At 36.6% G+C, this 21,441-nt stretch overlaps 1 protein-coding gene across 7 annotated transcripts in view; it reads right to left on the reverse strand.

Moving 5' to 3' along the window:
• Positions 1–21,441, reverse strand: part of Ryr2 (ryanodine receptor 2 (cardiac)) — a gene marked incomplete at its 5' end in the record, with an annotated part of 627,916 nt that overhangs the window by 114,877 nt on the left and 491,598 nt on the right. For all 7 annotated transcript variants that reach the window (XM_013504706.1, XM_013504703.1, XM_013504705.1 and 4 more), the window contains 5 exon segments: positions 487–568; positions 1,933–2,171; positions 3,276–3,336; positions 12,922–12,971; positions 19,492–19,613. In XM_013504706.1, the coding sequence (XP_013360160.1) occupies positions 487–568; positions 1,933–2,171; positions 3,276–3,336; positions 12,922–12,971; positions 19,492–19,613 (554 nt within the window).

Consider the following 21,441-nt stretch of genomic DNA (forward strand, 5'->3'; position numbering starts at 1 on the left):
ATAATGTCTGCTTATTTCATCTACTCTGGTTTTCTTTTCAGGTCCTCAGAAATTTCTTATGGAAGTTGCCAAAGTTCTCTTATTTAGAATTCAATGTAACGTCTGTTCTCACTTTCCCTGTCTACCACATTTGGTAATGTCAGACTAGTCCCTCTGAAAACTTAAGAGCATACAAACATAACACTGATTTTAAGAAATGCCTATATTCAGACTGCTTTGTATTTTTGATCTACAATGAGAAATTGTACTGGCCGGTTTTTTTCAGAAGAGTCATAATCACTGTTTCAATGTTAAGTATGTTTTTTATCATTATTGGTTTTACTTTTTTGCATAACCCCACAATCCTTTAACAATTTCTATTTAGCTTAAATATAGTCTAATTACTATACTCTCAAAAAATTTAAAGGTCCATCTGATTTAGTTTAAAAAGACGAAGTTACAAAATGAAACAGCTATTAATATAAATTTAAACTTTAAAATTCTTACCTCTCCACATAAATACTCTTACTGGTTCCCAAAGCATATAAGCTTGTCAGAATTCTATAACAAGACACCTGTACATCTTCCACTAAGGAAAAAGAGAATCTCACTTATAGCAAAACCACTTGTAATTGTCCTGAGGAAGCTTAGGCTAAAAAATAAAACAGTCCTTATTAAAGGCATGCTAATATTTTAACATTTGGAAAAAAGCAAAATAAGAACAGATAGGTAAAATGAAAAAAATTTTCTTCTCAATATTCATTTCTTTAGGGAACTAAAAATAGACTGTGATGACCCAGAATACTCTCAGAAACAATTTCTTTGTAATTTTTCTCTAGGTACAAGCATAAGAGATTAATATGGGAATAAAATTAACCACTGAGCTATCTGGAAGGAGGGGGATACAGGCGGATGCTGACTTTTGTTCCAAAGGCACATGGGAACAGCCTCCTTTGCCATGACTCTCAAATGATAATGAGGATAGTGGGTGGAGCAATATCTTAGTTCTTTCTCAATCACTTGACCTTCAAGACATCAGTCATTTACTCCGGTATTTATTAGTGGTAGAAAATTAAACAAAGCCTTAGAGATGATCTATTATCCCGTAAAACATATTTACAGTGCAAAGAAATCTCAGAACTTTGAATTTCTAATTTAAACTCAGACAGCATTTCCCGGTGGGTACACCACAACAGGGGTGAAGAGATAACCACCCCTGTCCTCAGACTTGTTTCTGTGTACGCACTGCACTGTGAGCAATGCTCCTACTGGTTAAAACCAAGGTTCTCAAACTGGTATTTGTGGCAGGAACTAAGTTTCCACAGTGTGTTACCTACCACCTAGGAAAGCCACAAACCGGAAATGTGCGTGGGTGGGTCCCATGTTCAGACCAGGATCTTGGACCATCTCACATTTTATGGTTTCCCCTTAACCTTGGGAAGTCTATAGATATTTTTTATAACTATAGAATTCCAGCTAAAACCAACTACACCTTCAGTGCAAACTGACTGAAACCTAGAAAGCACAGTTCTCTGAGTTCTCCAAGCAATCCAATCATTTAGGCACAGGATTTGTCTCAGTAGTCTTCATACTAGTTGGTAGTATAGCTCATTGAACTATTTGAAAATATTCAACATGTAATGTCATATCGTCCAAGTTAGAAAATTTAATGGAAAGAAGCAACATAGAAATAGATTTTGGAACCCACACTTGAACAATGTAGAAGTTACAATCTATCACCAGTACTTTACCAGTCTTCTCAGTGAGCCTGTATGGTTTAGAGATCTACCTCTATACAAATGGCTTCTATAATTCAAATACCAACATGTAATGCTTTGGAAAAGAAAAGATTTTAATGTATAAGCAAGTTTTTGAATGACCCTGATGTTGCTTTTATAATTTCTAAATTGTACCATCTCAAAAATGAAACGCTAAGTGATAGATTTTACATACATATTAGATCTTCTCCAAACTGATGCTGGCCAATATGTTCAAATAAAGATGACAGCATTGGCAAGAGTGCCACCGTAGTGTAATTGATAATCTGAGTGACCCCCTTGGGTTGGTTACGGGTGTGGGTGAATTGGCCCTGTTTAAGGTTTTCCATAGTTTTCTCCAGGTCCTCGGCAGCATTGTCCAGAAAAGATCGAAGTGCACTTTTAACACTCTCCAGCCCAGTCTTCATCACAGTCCTGGAAAATTAATATGGGAGAGCTTGTACCTTCCAACAGTGCAAATGAAATGCAAACATGTGGCCCTATGTTATGTTTATTCCTCCATTATAGCAGCCACCTGGTCGACCAAACTTGCTTGTTTATTTATTTATTTGCAATGCTAGGGATCAAAACCAAGACTTGAAGCATGCTAGACAAACACTCTGCCACTGAGCTACATCCCCAGCGCCGCCCCCCTCTCCAAACTTTTCAAATTAAAGCATTTTCAATATATTTGAAATTACAGGAATACTACTCTGTAAGTTGCCTTTCCCAAATGGCTTCATTAATTTCATTAAAGATCTCTAAGAAGAAGGATGTGTAAATCTTTATGCCCTCAAGTTTTAAGGTAGTTATAAAATAACAAACAAAATACAGCTTCTGAGCCAGTTGGCTAATCCCAAATCCAACCAAATGGTAATGTTTCCTGAGGTGTTGAGCATGAAAGAAACATTTTAATGCCAGATAAACCATGACATCAAATGACAAGAAATATCCTTTGTAAGAGACGTCTAGGAACTAGATTTTGATTTATCTTCGATACTATATGAGTTAAATATATAGTTTCAAGGTTGATCATGCTAAATAAACTGATTTTTTATTTGGTCAACATGCAGGATTTCTCATCAAGTCAACAAGAGGGCAGAGTAGGAAGCACACCGCCCTGGGAACTAGTCCACTTGGCTTACAATGCAATCTTAAGCATTACTTTACTCATTTGCAAAACAAGGATAAAATTCTCATACTATCCAGAAAGTCCAGTGTTATTATGAATGTTGAACACAAGTCTCACATCTTGAAGCTGTTCAGACCTCTAGAGCTGTCGCTGTACAATTTTTTCTCCCACAATATGTTCCCAGCTCCAATCCTCAGTTATATTCTTAGCTGCTATGGAAATTACTTTAAATTTAAATAACATATATAGTCATGTAAATAAACTGCCATTATGTTAATAATTTACAAAAGTTTTTCTTTCTGCTTACACTAAAGTCTTTACTGCAATTTTAAAAACCAAATCAAGATACTTGGTCCTTCTTAGCATTCTTATACATTCATTCATTTACACAAAATGTGTCCACTTACCTCGCATCTAAGGTCTGACCCAAAATATGAAGACAGTTGACAATTGAGGTTGCATCATTTCCTGAAGGAGAAACAAAAGGCTGTATCAGTTGCCCTGAGAATTTCTTAAGGTACTTCTTTTCTATTAATATTTGTGTTGCAAAATTAGTTAATGGCATAACTGAATAATAACTCAATTAAAAAGACTTTTAATAACCAAGTTTGAAATCATGCAGTTTTTCTGCTCAAAAGTGGTTATGCAAATGTAAGTAGAAAAGCAATAAAGCATGTCTTATCAAATAGCTGACATGCTCAAGAAGCATTCAAAAGCACTGCACAAAGCTAAAAGAATTTTAACTGAGTTCTTTAAGTATGTCCCCCTCCCCATACGACCTCATTTTATTTTTAAGTCACATTGTAGGCAGATATTTAAAGTCAACTCATAACCTTTATAAAATGAGTTGGGCTAAAAGTCTAAACATTTAAGTTCTACTTTTTGTCTTCGCTTATTTTACTAACTGCCTTAAAATGAATTAATTTGCCTAAATTTTACTGCAGTAAGATAAGTTGATTTGCCTGAATATTACTGGTTTTGGCAGAAAGGAAACCCCTTGTAAAATCAGCATGTGAAAAAATCAGTTTGAAGAAATCAAACAATATATATATGATATGTTTGAAATGGGAGTAACTCTTCCTGAAAGTAAGGTGAGATTCATTCATTTGGGTTGGCATGCTTTATTAGGGTATATGGAAACTCTAGTGATATAACTTTTTAATATATATTTTATTTTTTGATAAGGATATAAAATAAATGAGGAATCCAAGTAATAATTTGACCACTTCAATTATCTGCTCCTCATTCTGTACTTTCATTACATACACACATGGCCACGCACAAACACACACACTGTGTCCTGGGTTCTCAGGGTAACAATTCCTCTTTTAACAAAAGTTTTTAGAACATTTGGATATGTTATATCCTAAAAGACTTAGACATACATGGGAATTAATATACCTTAGAACATTGGCAAGCCAGTTAGTGCTATGCAAATAAAAAAGTTAAGGTATTTATTTCTGAGAAAGATGTTTTTAAGAAAATGTCTCATTAATTTTGTGCTTTGAATCTCAGAATTTTTACCAGTCAGTGGCAATTCCAGCAATTGGCTGGAATACTGAGTGGTATGAATGAGGGTAAAATGAGCAGGAAGGTAGTATTTGCCTATCGTCTGTCGCAGAACTCAGCCCCAGGACTTCTACTGTAACTCTTAGACATATTATTCACTTAATTATTTGCACAAGAAAATACTAACTACTAGGCTCCTTCAATCTTAGTTTGTTTTTTTTTTCTTAGTACTAGGAATTGCACCCAGGACCTATGCATTGACCTACATCCCTATCCCTTTTTTGAGGCAGGGCCTAGCTAAGTCACTAAGTCATCAAGTCCGTGTTCAAACTTGTACTCCTCCTGACTCAGTTTCCCAGAGCTCTTGGATTACAAGTATAGACCACCTATGCCTGGCTTCCAGCATTCACTAGAAAATAGAATAGAGTCTTCATAGAACCTGAATTTAATGGGGATTAAGAAAAGAAACCATTAAGCCAAAAAAATCAGCATATAACATAGTGTCAGGGCATAATAAAATACACAATTATATAAATATATAAAAGGGAGTAGGAATTAAAGCAATTGGCTGGAATACTGAGTGGTCAGAGTCCCTCCTTGACATGGCATGTGAGCAGATTCAAACGTCATGAGGAAACAAATCATGCTGGGAGTAGCGCCCACACAAAGGTCAAGGCAAAAACTGAACCTGGAGTTCCAGGCCAGTATATCGGAGGTGCTGAGCTTGTGAGATAAAGGGAAAACAAGAGAGGGATTTGAAGTGCAGAGTTGAGGAAAGGACAGAGTCCAGAGCCTTGTAACCAGAGGCATTGTGGAATCTTCCCAAATGCAACAGGGAGATACTCTGAAGGTTACCAGCAAGATGGGACAGAACAGAATTTCTGTTTTAAAGGAGTGATGCACAATGTACACAACTCTGGAAAAAAAAGGCGTGGGAAGTGACTGCAAAAGCTGAAGCACGTGACTGAGGATAACAAATTTGGATTGGGATGCTACTAGCAGTGAAGACATTAGGATATGTTTTAAGGATTTCCTCGTGGATTGAATCTGAGATGAGAGACAAAAGAGATGGGTTAACATCAGAGACTTTCGCCTGAGCAGACGGGGAACGGTGGCAGCATTCCCTAGCGCGTGGGGAGCACAGGGGTAGCAGTGTGTACGTACGGGTGGTGCCCCCTTGCTCTGGGACATGTTAAATGTGATGGGCCTATTGAGATGTGGAAGAGGCAGATGGTATAAAAATCTGGAGTGCAGGGAAATATTTGGGCATCAAAATACATGAATAAATTTAAAAACCATAAATATCAATAAAATGAGTCAGTAACAATATGAGAAAAGGTCCCAGAACCTCTAGTGCCCTGAAGCATAAAAGATAAGGAGGGAGAATGCAGTGCAGAAATGAGAGAGAAAACCCAGAGGGAAGAAGGGAAACAACAGAGCCTCTCGGTCTATGCAGCTATTATTCAGTGCCAGGTCAGAGAGATTGGTTCCCAACTGTCTTAAAACAATACTTTTTCATTCCCTTTCTCCTCTCATCTACTGTCTCTAAGGGTTTGTACCTGGTGCTGAAGAGGAACCACATCCTCTTCCAGAGGAGTGGTTGGAGGTACTCTAAATCTCTACTCACATAAGCCTGAGAAGTTGAGATTTTTGTTTGCTTTGTCCATGGCACCTAGAATAGTGTCTAACACGTAGCAGGCACTTGATTAAATATTATGGAGCGACTCTGGGACGTTAAGAGTGGGAAAGTGCACTAGTGGCCAGAACGTTCTGTCAGTCACATGAAAATCCGTACTGGGAAAAGGGTTCTGTGACGGTGGAGACTAACTATAAACTCCATTTATATTTCCTCATACCCCATACTACATACGAACAACTTTATATGGAATCACCTCAGTGTAAAAGTCACAGGGACAGGACCTGAAGGAATGGAAAAAAAGTCCTGTCTTCAACATTGTAATTTACAGACCAAGCAACAGCCTCAACTCCTTTAGCAAAGGTAAGGAGCCAGAGAAGGTGAGTCTGGAAGGAGGAAAGCAGTGAGGAAGGGCTTTAAATAACTATAGCTCTTCTTAAGGCCACTCAAATTGCCATAACCAGAAATGTTAGTCATGCTTGTAGTACGAAAAGGAAGGCTAGTAGAGTGTGGTAAGACGGTAAAATGTTAAAGTAGTGATTAAATTTTCATTTCCTTAAATATATATAAGGGCTTAAATGCTCTAAAAGTGGTTGCCTATTTGGTTTTTAGGTTGTGTGTTGGTATCTGCATGTGCTGATAGATATGACAGACAAAACTGGGTTGCAAATAACGTTACAACTCTCATACTACAACTTACTAAGTAGTAAAGTTAAAATGTAATATAAATGATACTTTTTGTATTTTAGACCCAAATTATTTCTTGTTTTCAATATAAAGTTTCTGTAACTTAGGAATAGTCTTTTTCCAAATTTGACAAACCGTGCGCTGTTTCTGTTTTATAATCTGATATGCTGCGAACTGTCAGGGTCGTAACCTTCTCTCCTTTGTAGACAGCAATAGCAGCCACTGTGATATTTATTTTTCATGGTAATTTTCTGTTCTAATTTTTAGCATGGCTCTTGAAATGGTATCTATTCATTATATTCTCCCTGAAGAAGAGATTAAGTTTGGCTGAATCCTTAATAATATGAAATAAAACTATGCTAAAATATATAAATTTCTCTCAAAATTATGAGGGATTAGAAAGAAATTGAGAAGTATCATTGACTATCATTTCTGAAGTTTGTGATATTAAAAAGAGTAAAATTGTTTGCTCCCTAATTTAGTGGGAATTTTAATTAAAATGAGAATGCATTTTGGAAAATTGCATATTCTATTGATTTGTTTTAAGGTCAAGAAATTCTCCATAATGTTATACTTAACAGAGAAAAACAGAAATGCCGTTACTGCTCCAATATCACCTCCTGAAACCCCTTTGATTTTAAACATCTAATTCCAATATTTCTGAACTTATTACCCAGTAAGAAATATGTTGTTTTCTTTTACAGTACATATGTCAAGTTAAATTTAGAAAACTTTACTTGACATTTATGTTGTTACAGAACTAAGGAATTTTAAACTAGAGAAGACCTTAGGGATTTTCCAGGTTTTCAATAAAAGTAACCTGTACATAGTAGAAGATTGTGCCTGATTAAATAATTAAATTCTCAAGGTAAAGAGACTTTCCACTCAGATATGCACTCTTATTAGTAATTCTTAGTACTTTAAATAATTTTCCATTCATTATATGTATGCTACCAAACAAACCAAGCACAATCTGAACACCACTAGGAATAACATAAACATATATTAATTTTCTAATATCTTCTGATATAGAAAAAGTCATTTCAATATATGAATTGTTTCTGGGAGAAGAACTCAGCAATATTAATATAACCCCAACCCAGTAATTTATGGATCAGCAAGAGATAAGAGTTGAAAGAATTCACTGTACTACTTTACTTAGTATTTAACTTCAAAAACTCAAACACAATATTAAGATTTATGCACTGGTTTAAATTAGGCACTCAAGTGGAAAATGAAAATTTTATTACCTACCATTTCATTTTAAACACATAATATGTATCTCGATCAGTATAACTGGAGGTAGTACTGCAGTTGTATTCATGATGCTGTATATTGAGTTCTATGGCTACTAAAGTTTAAATCAGAAGAAATCCTGGAGTAGCATGTTCATCATGTATAAAACACTGGCCGTGGCAAGTATTCCAAGAAAGCCCTATGTCAAAGCTGCAGAAATTCTCCACAGACTTTGGAAGGTGTCCAGAGGATTCAGTATCTTACTAGGATATTGGAAATTGAGAAGAAAACTAGAAAGTAGAAAAGGTCTACAAATGACAGATATTTCACATTAGCCTTCTCCAATAGCTCCTGGAAATGAAAGGATCATTGTTGGGTGAGTTTCATAATCTTGGTATTTAAAAGGTCATTGATTGCATACTGTTTCCTTTTCAATATAAGCAATTTAACTGTTTTACATGGAGTTTTAAAAAGAAATTTAAAGACATGATTTTTATAAACTATAGGCTAACTGGATATTACATTTTTTATTAAAAATCTCTCAAGGGAAAAACAACACTTAAGCTTGGTGAATGCAAGAAAACTTTCAAATTTACAGCACTATCTCACTGTCTTTAGTGTCTGCTTTCTTCTCTGCTATCTCTATTAGACCAGAGGCTTTCTGAAGGCCAGATCTGGCTGGCTCATTCAGCCATTCATCAGATATTTTAAAAACACCTACTCTGTGCCACACTTCCAGCTAAGTCCTGAGGAGGTGACTGAGCCCTCACAGAACTGACAGTTCTGCGAGGGAGGGAGGCGTGCTAATCCAGGAAGCACGCTGTCAGGAAAACAAAGCAAAGGTACATGGAGCAGGAGACTAGCATGAAAGGAAGAGGCAGCAGTATGATTAGGGAGGCCATGGAAGGATTTCCAGAGAGGAACAGTGGTATTGAAATTGGAAGCATGATAAATGTGCTCCATTCTGGATGTGAGGACGAGTGTCTTCTGTGGATATCCTCAGTGCTAATTGTAGCATGTGCAAAGGGCCTGTGCAGAAAGGCCGGTAAAGCTGAAACTGCAACATAAGCAAGAAGACTGGAGAATGAGGATTGAGTGGTCCAGAAAGAAGGCAGGATACAGTGCTCACATAGTTAGATGAAGACATTTGGTGTCTATTCTAAAGAAATGGAAACCACTGAATAAAGAGAAATGTGATAGGAGAGACTGGTGTTTGAGGTAGATAAGATTGTGCAGAATGTAGTTTAGAGAGGCAGGAGGAGATTCGGAGAGAATGGTCACTGTGGTCTTGGAGTGGTCCAGGCGAAGGTGTATAAATTGGCCTCCATGTAGCAGTGGAGAAAAGAAAATCTTCATTTCTCAATCTGCATGTCATGAGAGAAGGCAGACACAGCAGACACACAATGGATGTTTACTGATGCACTTAGGCACTAGATTTATCTTCTCTTGCAAACCTAAAGCCTCAAGAGGCCCTGATATGTACACAGCTGTTCATCATTCCTGGCACTGCTGGGGGTCTTAGTTATCATATTCTGCTTCCTCCAAAAATGACTAAAGATGTAAATAGGTTGTAGTAGGAGAGTTTGAGAATCTTCGAACTGCCTTGAATTTAGTAAGTGGAATTTCTAGCTAGCAAAAGTGGGAAGAAGTAGTGAGAACAAAAGCAGCATTACTTTTGTCAGCATAGGGTCTCTGAAATTAGTAAATGGGACCCTTACCCCTTGTCAGCCTGTACAGGTCTTATTGATATCCTAAATGAATTTCCAACTACACATGTGCACTAACTCATAAGCACTAGCAAGCATCTTGTAATTAAAACAAGGAAGCTTACATTTAAACAGATATATTTAATATATTTAAGCCTATATTTAAACAAGTCTTTTCTTTCTGTTTTCCCCCTATAAAATATTCAGCGTGTTTCTTCAAAAATTTGTGGGGAATGCAGTTTACACTCCCTTAAAAAAAAAAAAACAAAAAACAAACCTTACCTTTTCCCCATATAAAATGCAATGGCTTAAAACCCTCCAAAAGAACAGATGAGATATAAAAGCACTATTCATCTTTTTGTTTCTTACATAGGTGGTTCAGTGTATAATAAATATTTGAAAGTAGGTCAAATAGACAACAAATATGAAAGTCCAAATTTTGGTAGTCCCCATTTTAGATGACAGAAATTTGTTTTGGCTAAAGATAGGATTTGGAGATATACTTACAATTTGGCAAGTAAGTTGGAATAAATATTCCATTACTTATTAGACACTTAACCACCATTACTACCAGCAGGATGTATATTTTGTTTATTTTCATGCTCCACTCTTGTCTCCAATTCCTGACTTACTTTCTACGTCTGTCTTTCTATATAACTTTACCATTGCTCAGCATAACCAAACCCAACTATTTCATTGTTAATCTCAACTTTGAATTCTGTCTCAGTTTGTTTCTAGCTTAGGTCATGAACTTTTTTTTTAACTAAAATAATACACGAAAGATATTTAGATATTTTATTTCCTACCAGAATTCAGGCAAATGATATAAAGGAAGGGTAAAGGAAATAAGTAAGAGATGAAAACAACCATATACAAACAAGCACTGCACATATACTATTAGATTTTCTTTAAAGGAAAAGTCAGAGTGACATAACTGATAAGTCACAAAGTAAATACCTGGATTAAACTATTTCTGATTCAGTCTAGAAATGGTAAGATTATAAAGATTTCATGGTACATGTATTTTAAATAGCCAAGTCCCCTGATTTATTTATGTAATTTGATTCATATGAGTAAAATCTAAAATATGATTTAAATAAATCTAAAATTAAAGTAAGAATGCTGTACATGTAAAAGCTGTAGGCACTTCAACATTCATTATTTCAGATTTGATGTACACAAAGTATCTCCAAGATTAGTGACTTTAACATACTACAAAAATGAAAAAAAGAAGGCTCAGACAATTTAAATCCCTTGTCCAAATTCAGATGATTAATTTATAACACCAGAACTTACATTGAGCTTTTTCAGATTCAAAGACCACTATTCCTACAGGGCATTAGGTTAACCTAAGCTAGGTGATAACTGTAGGGTTTAAATGCTTAAGACTCAATGATTCTATCCATTAGGCAAGTCTGCATTAGAGTATGTTTGTCTTAGAGTATGTTAAAGGCATCTTATAGTTAATATTACCATAAAGGCAAATACTGATGCAAAATTGAAGCATTAGGGACATATTTTAATAGTATGAGGAATATGCAAAATTATACACTATGTAATAGGTCTCCAATAAATTCCTACTAAAAATAAAATCAATAATGTTTAAAGACTAAGAGATTTAGAACACAATGTCTAAACAGAAATATTAGGATCACAAATAGATGGAATTAATGTTAAAGCACAGGTATTGTCCTCAGTAGGAATGACAAATGATGGATGTAACACATTTATTTTTAATCATCAAATCCTTGGATGATATATTCAAAAGGAAAAACAGAAATTCAAGAGCAAGCATAATTAGATCACAGTGATGGAAGTCTACATTTTGTTCCTTGGAGATGGTTCTTGTGCGTTCGGAAAATGGCACACTGGAGACTTTTGGGATGTTGGAAATGTTCTGGCTTGACTCAAACAATGATTAAATGGATGTACATGTGTATAAAATCTCATCAATTTATTCTTGAGATTTTTGAAATTTAGCTAGTGAGATATAACATACAAAAGAATAAATGATATATATGAAAGTTAGAAATAGCACAACAGAAACTTTTATTATGCTTATTAGTAAAATGCAGAGAAGCCTCCCCATAAGAACTGTATGTAATTAAATGGTACTGTATAAAGACAAGAGGAGAATGCTTGAACCCACTGTTATTCTGGGAGGGTGAAAGAGTACATGAAAATCCTGTCTAAGTAATTTTCCCAGAAGTTATTTTGACAATAATTGTCCTTTTTATTTTAAACAACTGAATAATGTAAAAACTCTAACAATATATATGAAACACATATTTTAATTACCAAATTTAAGAGCATTGAATATTGCAAATAGTAGGACCCAAACACTACAGCATTAGCAAGGTATACCAAGAAGCTAGCATTTCTCAGAAACTGTAAACAACTTAAAATTATTTGTCTGTGGGTGTTTATGTGTGTGTGTATGTATCTCTCATTTTACTCAATGTGGCTGTCATAGAAATGTTTTAACCTTAATTTTTCCTGCAAATATAACTGAATTTATAACATCTCTTATCAATATACCACTATGTATTTTATTGGTCAAATTTTCCAACAATACATTAAAACCTATGGACTAGAGCAAAGGGCTCAAATTTTTTCTTGCAGTTTATAAAATGAGATGTGAGAAGTGCAACACAGGAATTTTGCCGGGTGGTGGAGGCTCCTAAAGCTCCACATCAGGGAAAGTCTGCAGAAAGTGAGCACCCACCCTGCTCGGCTGTTCAAAGGCAGGTGCTCCAGAGCAGGGACTTCAGCTACATGAATTCTTGGACACAAAGAAAGACTGAGTATGGGCTGAGTGGTGCTAGAAAAGTCACTTTCACCATCTTGATTACGGAGCTCCCATGTTTGGAATGCGGTAATCATGCAAATCTGCATTAAAAAGTGCATCTTAAAATTCTGATTTTTAACAGCTCATTATTTAATCTAGCAGAGATTAAAAAAAAAACAAAAACCCAAGGGCCTGGTTTTGGTTTTACTTCTGAAATAAAATGTGGCAGAACTTTCCATTTTCATTCATTTCCTCTTCGTGCTTTTTTCAGTTTTAATTATTCTTTGGACTGACATACAAAGACACAGAGCCCCATTTCACCATAGATAATGCTATCAAAAACCTCAAGGAACTTGTCTTGGCCTATAACGACCATGCATGCAGCCATGCAAACATGCATTCATGCAACATTGCAGCACACAACACGGTGCAAAATGGCAAAGAAAACCAAGTGCCAGCCATGCGAATCATTTTTCCAAGAGTCTCCTTACCAAACAGTGAAATCCTATGCCTGACAAGAACTCCAAGTTTGCAGAATAGGCTGAAGACAAAAGAAAAACAAAAGAGAAAAGGGAAGGGGGAGGGGAAGGTAGAAAAGACAGGGAGAAAATTTTGAAAAGAAAAAAAAAAGAAGAAAAAAGAAAAAAAAACAGCTGATATATGAGCCGGAAAAAAGCAACATGATGTCACGCAGAAAGAATCACTTCTCTGAGCAGAATGTGGAATAAAGATATTAAAGAAAGAGTCTTTGAGTGCGTATATTTAACAAACATGGTTAAAAAGCACATATTATAAGTAAAGAAACCAAAAAAAAAAAAATTGAAAGCAAAGCTAATTAATATAAAAGCAGTCTGTATGAATCCCATAAGAACAAAACCACTGAAAAACCATAAGGAAAAATTATATTTGTATCTCCCCAAATATACCACTGGATTTCTAGATTTTTTTTTAAATTATGGACATGACTTAACAAAAGAAATATGGTACTTTGGGCATAAAATATTACTTTGAATTTTAGTGTGCTCTGCTGCTTAAAATGTCCTTCTGTTCCAACCATGATCACAGATCTTACACATTTACCAGATGTCCGATGAACTCAGACACAGTGAAGTAGAAATACAACTGGAACAAATGATAATCACTCAGAAGAAATCACAGATGCGATCATTTAAAGGATTCTTCACACTAGTCTAGAAATGGAGCACACATCTTATCTCTGTTAGAACAAGTTCCTGGGAAGCCTCTCCTGGCAACTGGCAATGGGAGTTTCTGGTAACAATTTCCCAGAGTCATCATTCAGCACCACAGCGCTGAATCTTCCACCTCTCAGATCAGATTCCGAACCTGGGAGAGTCTGGAAAGCCCTGTCTCTCCACCAAGCCTCAGTCTAGTAGGCAGGCTCCTGTAGACCCCTCTCTCAGGAACAGCCTCTCCTCACACCCAGGTTACACCACTTCCTACTCTACCCATGCCTCAGGACTCAGGTGCAGCTTTTCTGACCCCCAGATCTCCAATACCACTTCCAAACCACACTGAAGGACGTTTCCCTCTGCTGGTCCCAGGGGCCACTCTCTACCCTTGCACTTGATCTTCCTGGTATTATTTTCACATCTACCCACACTACTGAGCTCTCAGGAGCACAGGCTTGTGCTGGCCAGTGCTTCTTAGTACATTAAACTTGAAGAACCGTTTGTGAATTCCCACTCACAGTCAGCTTGATTTTTCCCAAGAATGAGGACAGGGAGACCCCTACTGGTCCTGTTCTCATAGGCTCTCTTGGGAAACTCCATCCTCAGGCACATCCCTAGGGCACCCATACTGGGGCTGCAGACCAGCCACAGAAGCAAATGCAGGTGATCAACCCAAATCAAGAAGGAAAGAAAGGGCAGAGAGGGGTTCCCTCTGTGAGGTAACCTTCCTTACGTTAAGTTTTGGCCATCATACCCCACTTCGGTACCATTGTGGATTAATTTATGGACTAAAATTAATGATCTAGGTCATTTTGTAGTTTTTACAGGAAAATATGCAGCCAGAAATGTCTGAGTAAACCTGAAGTTTTGGTAAATCTCATAACAATTAACAGTTTTTAAAATAATAACCCATTCAAATATCTACTAGACTAAGATGAGACATTACATTGTTGACTTGCACTATTTAAAGCCATATGTATATATATGGCTTTTTCCAAGAACCTCTTCCATCTCCTGAGCTTTCTGAGTTATAACTGTGTGCTAATTCCAAAAAAGTACCTCTCCTAAAGAGAGCAATCGCATTTAGAACTATACATACTTGGTATCCCTGTATTCCAATTTATTTTAAGTGATGACACCTTTTACTTATTACTCTCTAATACTCAGTATACAACAAAAATTCATAGGTATTCTTATGACACTGAATTTATGATGCTAGGATTCATTATCCCAATTAATTCAGATGTCAGATGTTTGTGTAGAACTTTTCCGCATTTCATTTCATCAGATTCTATTTAATAGCTTAGAATCTGTCAGAGAAAAGTGACTTCTTAACAATATCTGGGCCGGGGATATAGCTCAGTGGTACAAGTGCCTGCCTGGCAAGCACAAAGTCCTGAGTTCAATTTCTGGTACTAAAAAAAAGAAGAAAAAAGAACAATATCTGATGATTCTTAACTGAATATGCCACCAGAGAGAAACAAAGATATAGAAAGTTATAGAAAGATAAATTATATCTCATTGCTCTCCTGTGCCACCCATTTTGAGGGTGAGCTTCTTGTACAGACTATAAAGTTTGATTATTATAAAGTTTAGCCTATACTTTCTCTAAAAATATTTCCCATAATACTGTTGCCTCCATTCTCTGATCTTCTTGACAGTAATAACATTCTTCAGAATGTGTAACTATAAGGCAACTACACTCCTTCCACACTGGTCACTGCCTCATTCTGAAGCACTCCCTTGAAGTCCACCAGTGTTCCTAACCAGCAACTTTAATAACTTGTTTTTATTCTACTTCTTGGATAGCTTTATAATGAATACTTAAATCTTCAAAACTGTTACTCCCCTTGGACTTTGTTTTATACCAGTATTTTTCCTTTCCTTTCTAATCATGCTCCATATTCTTCAAAGATCCACTTCTAAAAGTCTTCCAAATGTAATCATTCTCCATGGGCTGGTAGCCAGGCCTTTTTGCTTCTCGCTGTAGTCTGCTTCAGTTTCTTTTGCTGAAGTGTACAGATAACCCCTAAATATGTCATTTGTTGCCCTTATCTTTCCACAAGACCAAAGGCATGTTTCCAATTACTTGCTGAATATTTCCAGTTGAATGTCCTACTTATACTTTAATGAATAACTAATGAATTTAATCTCTTCTGGAAAGTAGCTGTTTTTCTGAAATCAGCTGTTTTCTTGAGCAACACCAGTAGAGTTCCAATTACCTAAAGCTAAAAATTCAGCACCATGATCAGCTCCTTATCACATGCCATATTACTGCCAAGTCAGGCTGACCTTGTTTGCCATACCCTGCTTCTTCATACATTGACAGTTCTAATCTATACTCAGTACTCCATATCCATCTCCAATGACACACATCACAACTTCACATACAGTGAGCTCCGCCTGTATGCATCTTCTTCACTGCATTTTCAAGCTCTCTAAAGTTAGGAACTGTGTTCTTAGAGTGTATGGTCACCTCCAGACCCAGGACATCTGGCTGTGCTTGGTAGGCTGTCAGAAGTGTCTACTGAATGACCCAGTGGTAGCACTTCTGCTGTGATAGCCTGGGTTGCTGCTCCAGTCCTGAAACCCTGCCATGTGCAGCTCTCCCATTCCTGTCCACCCACATCTGCTGCCATGTTGTCCTTCCCAAAGGGCCATTCTGATCATCCTCCAAGTTAAAAGACTTCAGTGGCTTCTTAGTGCCAATGAATAATTAGTTGAAAATAACATTTTAAAATTTAAAAAGAAAGCAAGAGATGCTTTTTCTGGCAACCAGTATCCATTACAATCTATATGCCTTACATTTGCTCTAAATTAATAGGCATGATACTTTATTGATGTAGTTACATACTATCTGCAAAATATTCCCCTCACTCGACCTCTAATCTATACTTCTTTGTGATCAACTTTGCATGGCATGCCTTTATAGTCTTTAGTCTGTCCAAACCCATCCATCATGGTTAGACTTGACTTTGATCACCAGGCAACCACTGGGTTTTCTTCCATCGTGACTATATTCATATACCTCTATTTAGCTACTACAAGATGCCTTTCTGGAAGACATGGACCAAATCTCACTTTCTGCAGACAAATTTTACACACTATACTGCTCAATACATAATTTCTAATGCTATGGAAACATTATTTTTTAATTGTAGAGAAGTTAATTGAGACCCATAAAATCATTATTCACAGCTAAAATTATCATTGTAGTGCATACACCTTTTATTCATAGTAGTACAGGCAGATTTTACCTATTTTACCAGATTTTGTCTATTTGATTTTATTTTTGCCTATTTTATTCACTTAAATTGTAATATTGAATTCAAGCAATAAGAAATCAGACATTTATAAATTTCAATGGTTCTACTTCAATGTGTCCAATTATTGAGTTGGTTTTTATATTTACGGTGCTCCTAGTTGTTTTAAAATATTTGTATTGTTATAAAATATTTACATCTTTAAAACTTAGAAAATACATGAAAATAGTAATAAAACTCTTTAATATACTATCTGAAGAAAACAGTTTTTAAAGTTGTTTATTTGTTACTAGTATTCTATACAGACAAATTTAGGTATTTTTAAAATTTGGGCTATTATTTGAACATATATTTTTCCCCCGATCACTTTTCTAAATTACTAGATATTCACATCCATCAAATTATAATAGTGTCACAGTATTTTGTACATGTATGTACCCATAACTTATTTATATTCATTTTTTAATCTATGAATTTTCTAAGGTTAAATTCCTGTTTGTTACTAATATACTATCATGAAATAAGTTACTTCTATATGCATCTCATTTCTATGTCTTAGAATTTTAAATGGCATGTGTTACTTTTTCAGAAATGCTAATGTGAAAAATAAAATCTAATCTTTCTATTAGGTGAAGTAAAACTGAAGATAAAGTCATTACAAACATTTTGTACAGTGTCATCATAGAAAGGGGACATCTATGATCAGTCTCGGGCTTCAAAAGTGTATCACTCTAGGCTAGCATGGAATAGTAACATTTTCAGACTTATTCAATGAGGGATAGATATAAAGATGGTAAGAAAATAAGCTAATTTTTTCAGGGTATGGTTCTATGAATGTTTTCTATTCTTATTTATGTTTTTTCTTTTTTTTTCAGGACTGGGAATCAAACTCACGACCTTGCGCTTGCCAGGCAGGCTCTGTGCCGCTCAGCTAAATCCCCAGCCCCCTTATTTATGTACAATTAACAATAAAACGTCTATATTCTAAGTGTACAGCCTGTGTTTCCTTCAACAGCACACATACTAAGTATACAACTTGATGTTTTGATACATGTACATTTTGTTGTCAGGGAAAATTTGGAGGGTAAGTCTGACATCTAATAGAGATAATATGAGAGAGAAGAAAGCAGAATTTGCATCAGTTTATCTGCATTTTCTCCCTATTTTCTCTGACTGCATTTTCTCTGGATTTATTTAATCTAGTTTAAATTCACAATATCCTCTGGGAACAAAGTTTCAATTACAAAAGGCTAAGTGTTCCTGGGAAGAGTAGAAGACTTCTCAACACCCTGGGTTTTGTGGTGAAATATGTACTGGGAACTTAGTGCTTCTGGGTTTTTAAGCTACTGTGTGTGCTCACGGTTGTCAGAGACAGTGGCCCAAAGAAGAGAATGAGTGTGTTCCTGAAACACTGAGGGTCAGCCACTCTCCCTTCAAGGAAAGGTAGGAAAGAAGGTCGTGCCCAAGTGGGAGGGGAAAGAGATAGTGTGTGTCTTCTCTATCTGATAACTGTTTTGGGAAACAAAGTATGCCCCTGTGATGAATCACATCTATTGTTTTACTACCATCCATTTCATCAGCTTCAGAGAAACAGTATTACTTGAGGAGGAATGAGGACATCTCTAGTGTTGCGGCAATCCTACATCACATGACTGTCCCCTGACTAGCTGGTGAAATAGATAACAATTAAAGAAATGAGCAGAAAATTACCTCCTGGTTGCTTCCCCCACCGCATTAAATATTGTAGGGAATGCTATTTATTTTCCATCCTCAGGTGGTATACTTCTTTAATTTCTTGTCACCCTCACCAGTAGGTTGCCATAGCACCACCACCCAGCACAGCATTAAATAGCCAAGTTTTTCCTGCAGTTTCTTCAGTGTTCTGATTTATATACTCTGCTCACTTTTATAGAAATTTCATTTCATTCAGATATATTCTTCAAAGTCTGGTATGGATTTTGAGCAATGTAATAATACATAGGTAGATGTGCTGAGTAATCAGTTCCCCTGGGTAGCAAGTTCTGGCAGAGCTGTGAGGAAACATTGCAAATCCCCAGCGAAATTTGAAAAATATATATAAAAAGAATACTTAGGTTTAAGCACAAATGAGAGGGTGTTTCTAAGATACTAGCTTGAGTGCCATGAGGGGAAATGTTCAGTAAATGTATTTTTCTTTCAGTGCTTTCCAAGATTGGCCATCAAAATTTCTGTGTCATTAAAATGTGTGTAAGTAGGATTTTGTCTTCCTGAAAAATAAAAGCTGGCAAAAAGTACAGTATTAGATTTCTGGAAATGTTAAAGAAATCAATGTTCAAAGGACCGTGTTTCACAGAGACTAACATTGGTGATGTTTCCCTGGCCTTGTGGATTCTACTTTGTACATTTTGCTTCTCTTCTTCAGCAATGCAGTTAGCAGCAAGGAATAAGGAAATACAACATCTAGAACACATATTTTAAGTGACGAAAATTCCCCTAATCCAGTGTCTGATGTCAAGAAGCCAGAGACAAGAGGCAAGGGCAGGGGACTCTGCTCATGGCCCCACTGCAGTTGTCTGCCCCAAGCATACACACAGAACCCACGCAAAGCTGTGTGGTTGTGGCTCTTTACCTAGTCACCATCTCTTTCTCTTTGTTTGACGCATGTCCTCCAGAGCAGAGTGGTCTGCTCGCAGCAGATAAGAAGTATAAGCGATGGTTTTTGAAATACTGATCAATTAAAGGAAGAACAACCTGAAAGAAAGGAAAAGAAAAGAGATCTACAGAGTGGACTCTTGCTGGGTATGAATAAGAGGAAAGGCTCAGAGCAGTCAGAGTTCTGTTCACATGCCACAGGCCCTGGGTCTACGTCACAGCAGAGCATGCCTCTCTCTGTCCTCTCTGCGGGCTCCATGTCCTATGTGTGTGTACAGTGTAGGGGAGGGGCAGTTGGGTATGGTGGGAAGTGACTATGGGAAACAAAGCACATTTCCAACAGCTTGAAATTTTTCTCCAAATGAGATATTCTCAGTATTTTTATACAATGTAGTTCAATGCCCAGTAGGCTCCAAAGTAATCCATGATCATCATATACTGAATAAGTATTAACTGTCAGGACATCTTATTGTTCTGGTAACTGGCTGTGGGGGCTGGTGTCTTTGCTTTACAGGTACTACATGCAGACAGAGTAACAGGCTTAAAGTCACACCGTGCCTGACTGCCTAAGCAATATTCTGACCTGGCTTTCTCAAAGCCAACATCCCATATCTTTCTTGCTCTATTTTATATTTCTTTTCCTGTTTTTTTTTTTTTATCTGTTCTAGGTAAGGTCTCACTATATAGTTCAGGCTAGACTTAAACTCACTTTGTAGCCCAGGCTGGCCTCAAATTCATAGTTATCCTCTGCCTATGCCTCCCAAAAGCTGCAATTATAGCCATGTGTCACAACACCTGGCTCCACCGTCCTATTTTCTCACACTTAATCCTGCGGGCCTCAGGCCAGCTACTCCTGCTAGCACTGAGCACTCCCACCCTGTGTATTTGTGTATGTAATTCCCTCTGTCTGCAATGCTCTCCCTGCTCTCCAAAAACTATTTCACACTCCTGCAGAACTCAGCTCAGGAGAACTTCATCTGTTAAGCCTCTGTGGCCTCCTCAAGGAGCTAAAATCCTACATTCCCTGCTCTTCTAACATCTTTGCCAATCTTCCATTTTACATATGCAATTTTTGATTAAGGTTTCTCTTCCTAAGAGACTATGAGCTATAAGAGCACAAGACTAATTTTAAGTTTGTTTCTCGTTAAGGTTCTTTCTTGGCCTCTAGAACTGTTACTTGCCCTATTTTGTTTACGAGACTATCTCTAATGTGTAGGGTTATGCTGAGCCTATAACAAACACTAGATAAATACATTTTCAACGAATAATAAAAAATTAATGATAGCATTACTAGTATTCAAACTCAAGTCTACCTAACTATGCCCTTTGTTTCTACCATGGGATACAGCACAGTTATAGAGAATGAAGAATATATGTCCTGTCTATCTTCCTTGAAAGTTGTGATGCTGCCTGAATTCAATGGTTGGCATAGAATAGGTATTCAATAAATATGGTGAATGAATGAAATATAGGCTTAGCAGAAATTAAGCCGCATGAAGCACTGGTAAAAAAGGTGGGAAAAACAAAAATGCATTTTAAGGGTGTAGTAGAGGCCATGAACACAGCATTCTGATAACTTGCTCTCAAGGGGGAATTACAGTCTAATAGGGACTAGAGATTGATCAATCGATTTATCTATCTATCAACATTGTGCACCCCAGGATGAACCAAATGTTTGCATGAGTAGAACAGACTCTGAGTGCTCTGTTGAGTTAGAAAGAAAAGACAAATTTTCTTTATATAAAGGGTAGAATTGTGACTATACAATGGAGGTCAAATATTAATCAAAAAGCACACCATTTTGAAGTAAACAAGTGTTGTGCTTATAGTGAATTATCTGTATGAACAGCCAAATGCAAGTACTTTGAAAGAAAGCTGACAGCAATAATTAGCACCTCGGGTCAACTACAAGATAGTGTAAACAGGA

Source organism: Chinchilla lanigera, unplaced genomic scaffold, assembly GCF_000276665.1.
Source record: "Chinchilla lanigera isolate Chin_1 unplaced genomic scaffold, ChiLan1.0 scaffold00091, whole genome shotgun sequence".
NCBI lineage: Eukaryota > Metazoa > Chordata > Mammalia > Rodentia > Chinchillidae > Chinchilla > Chinchilla lanigera.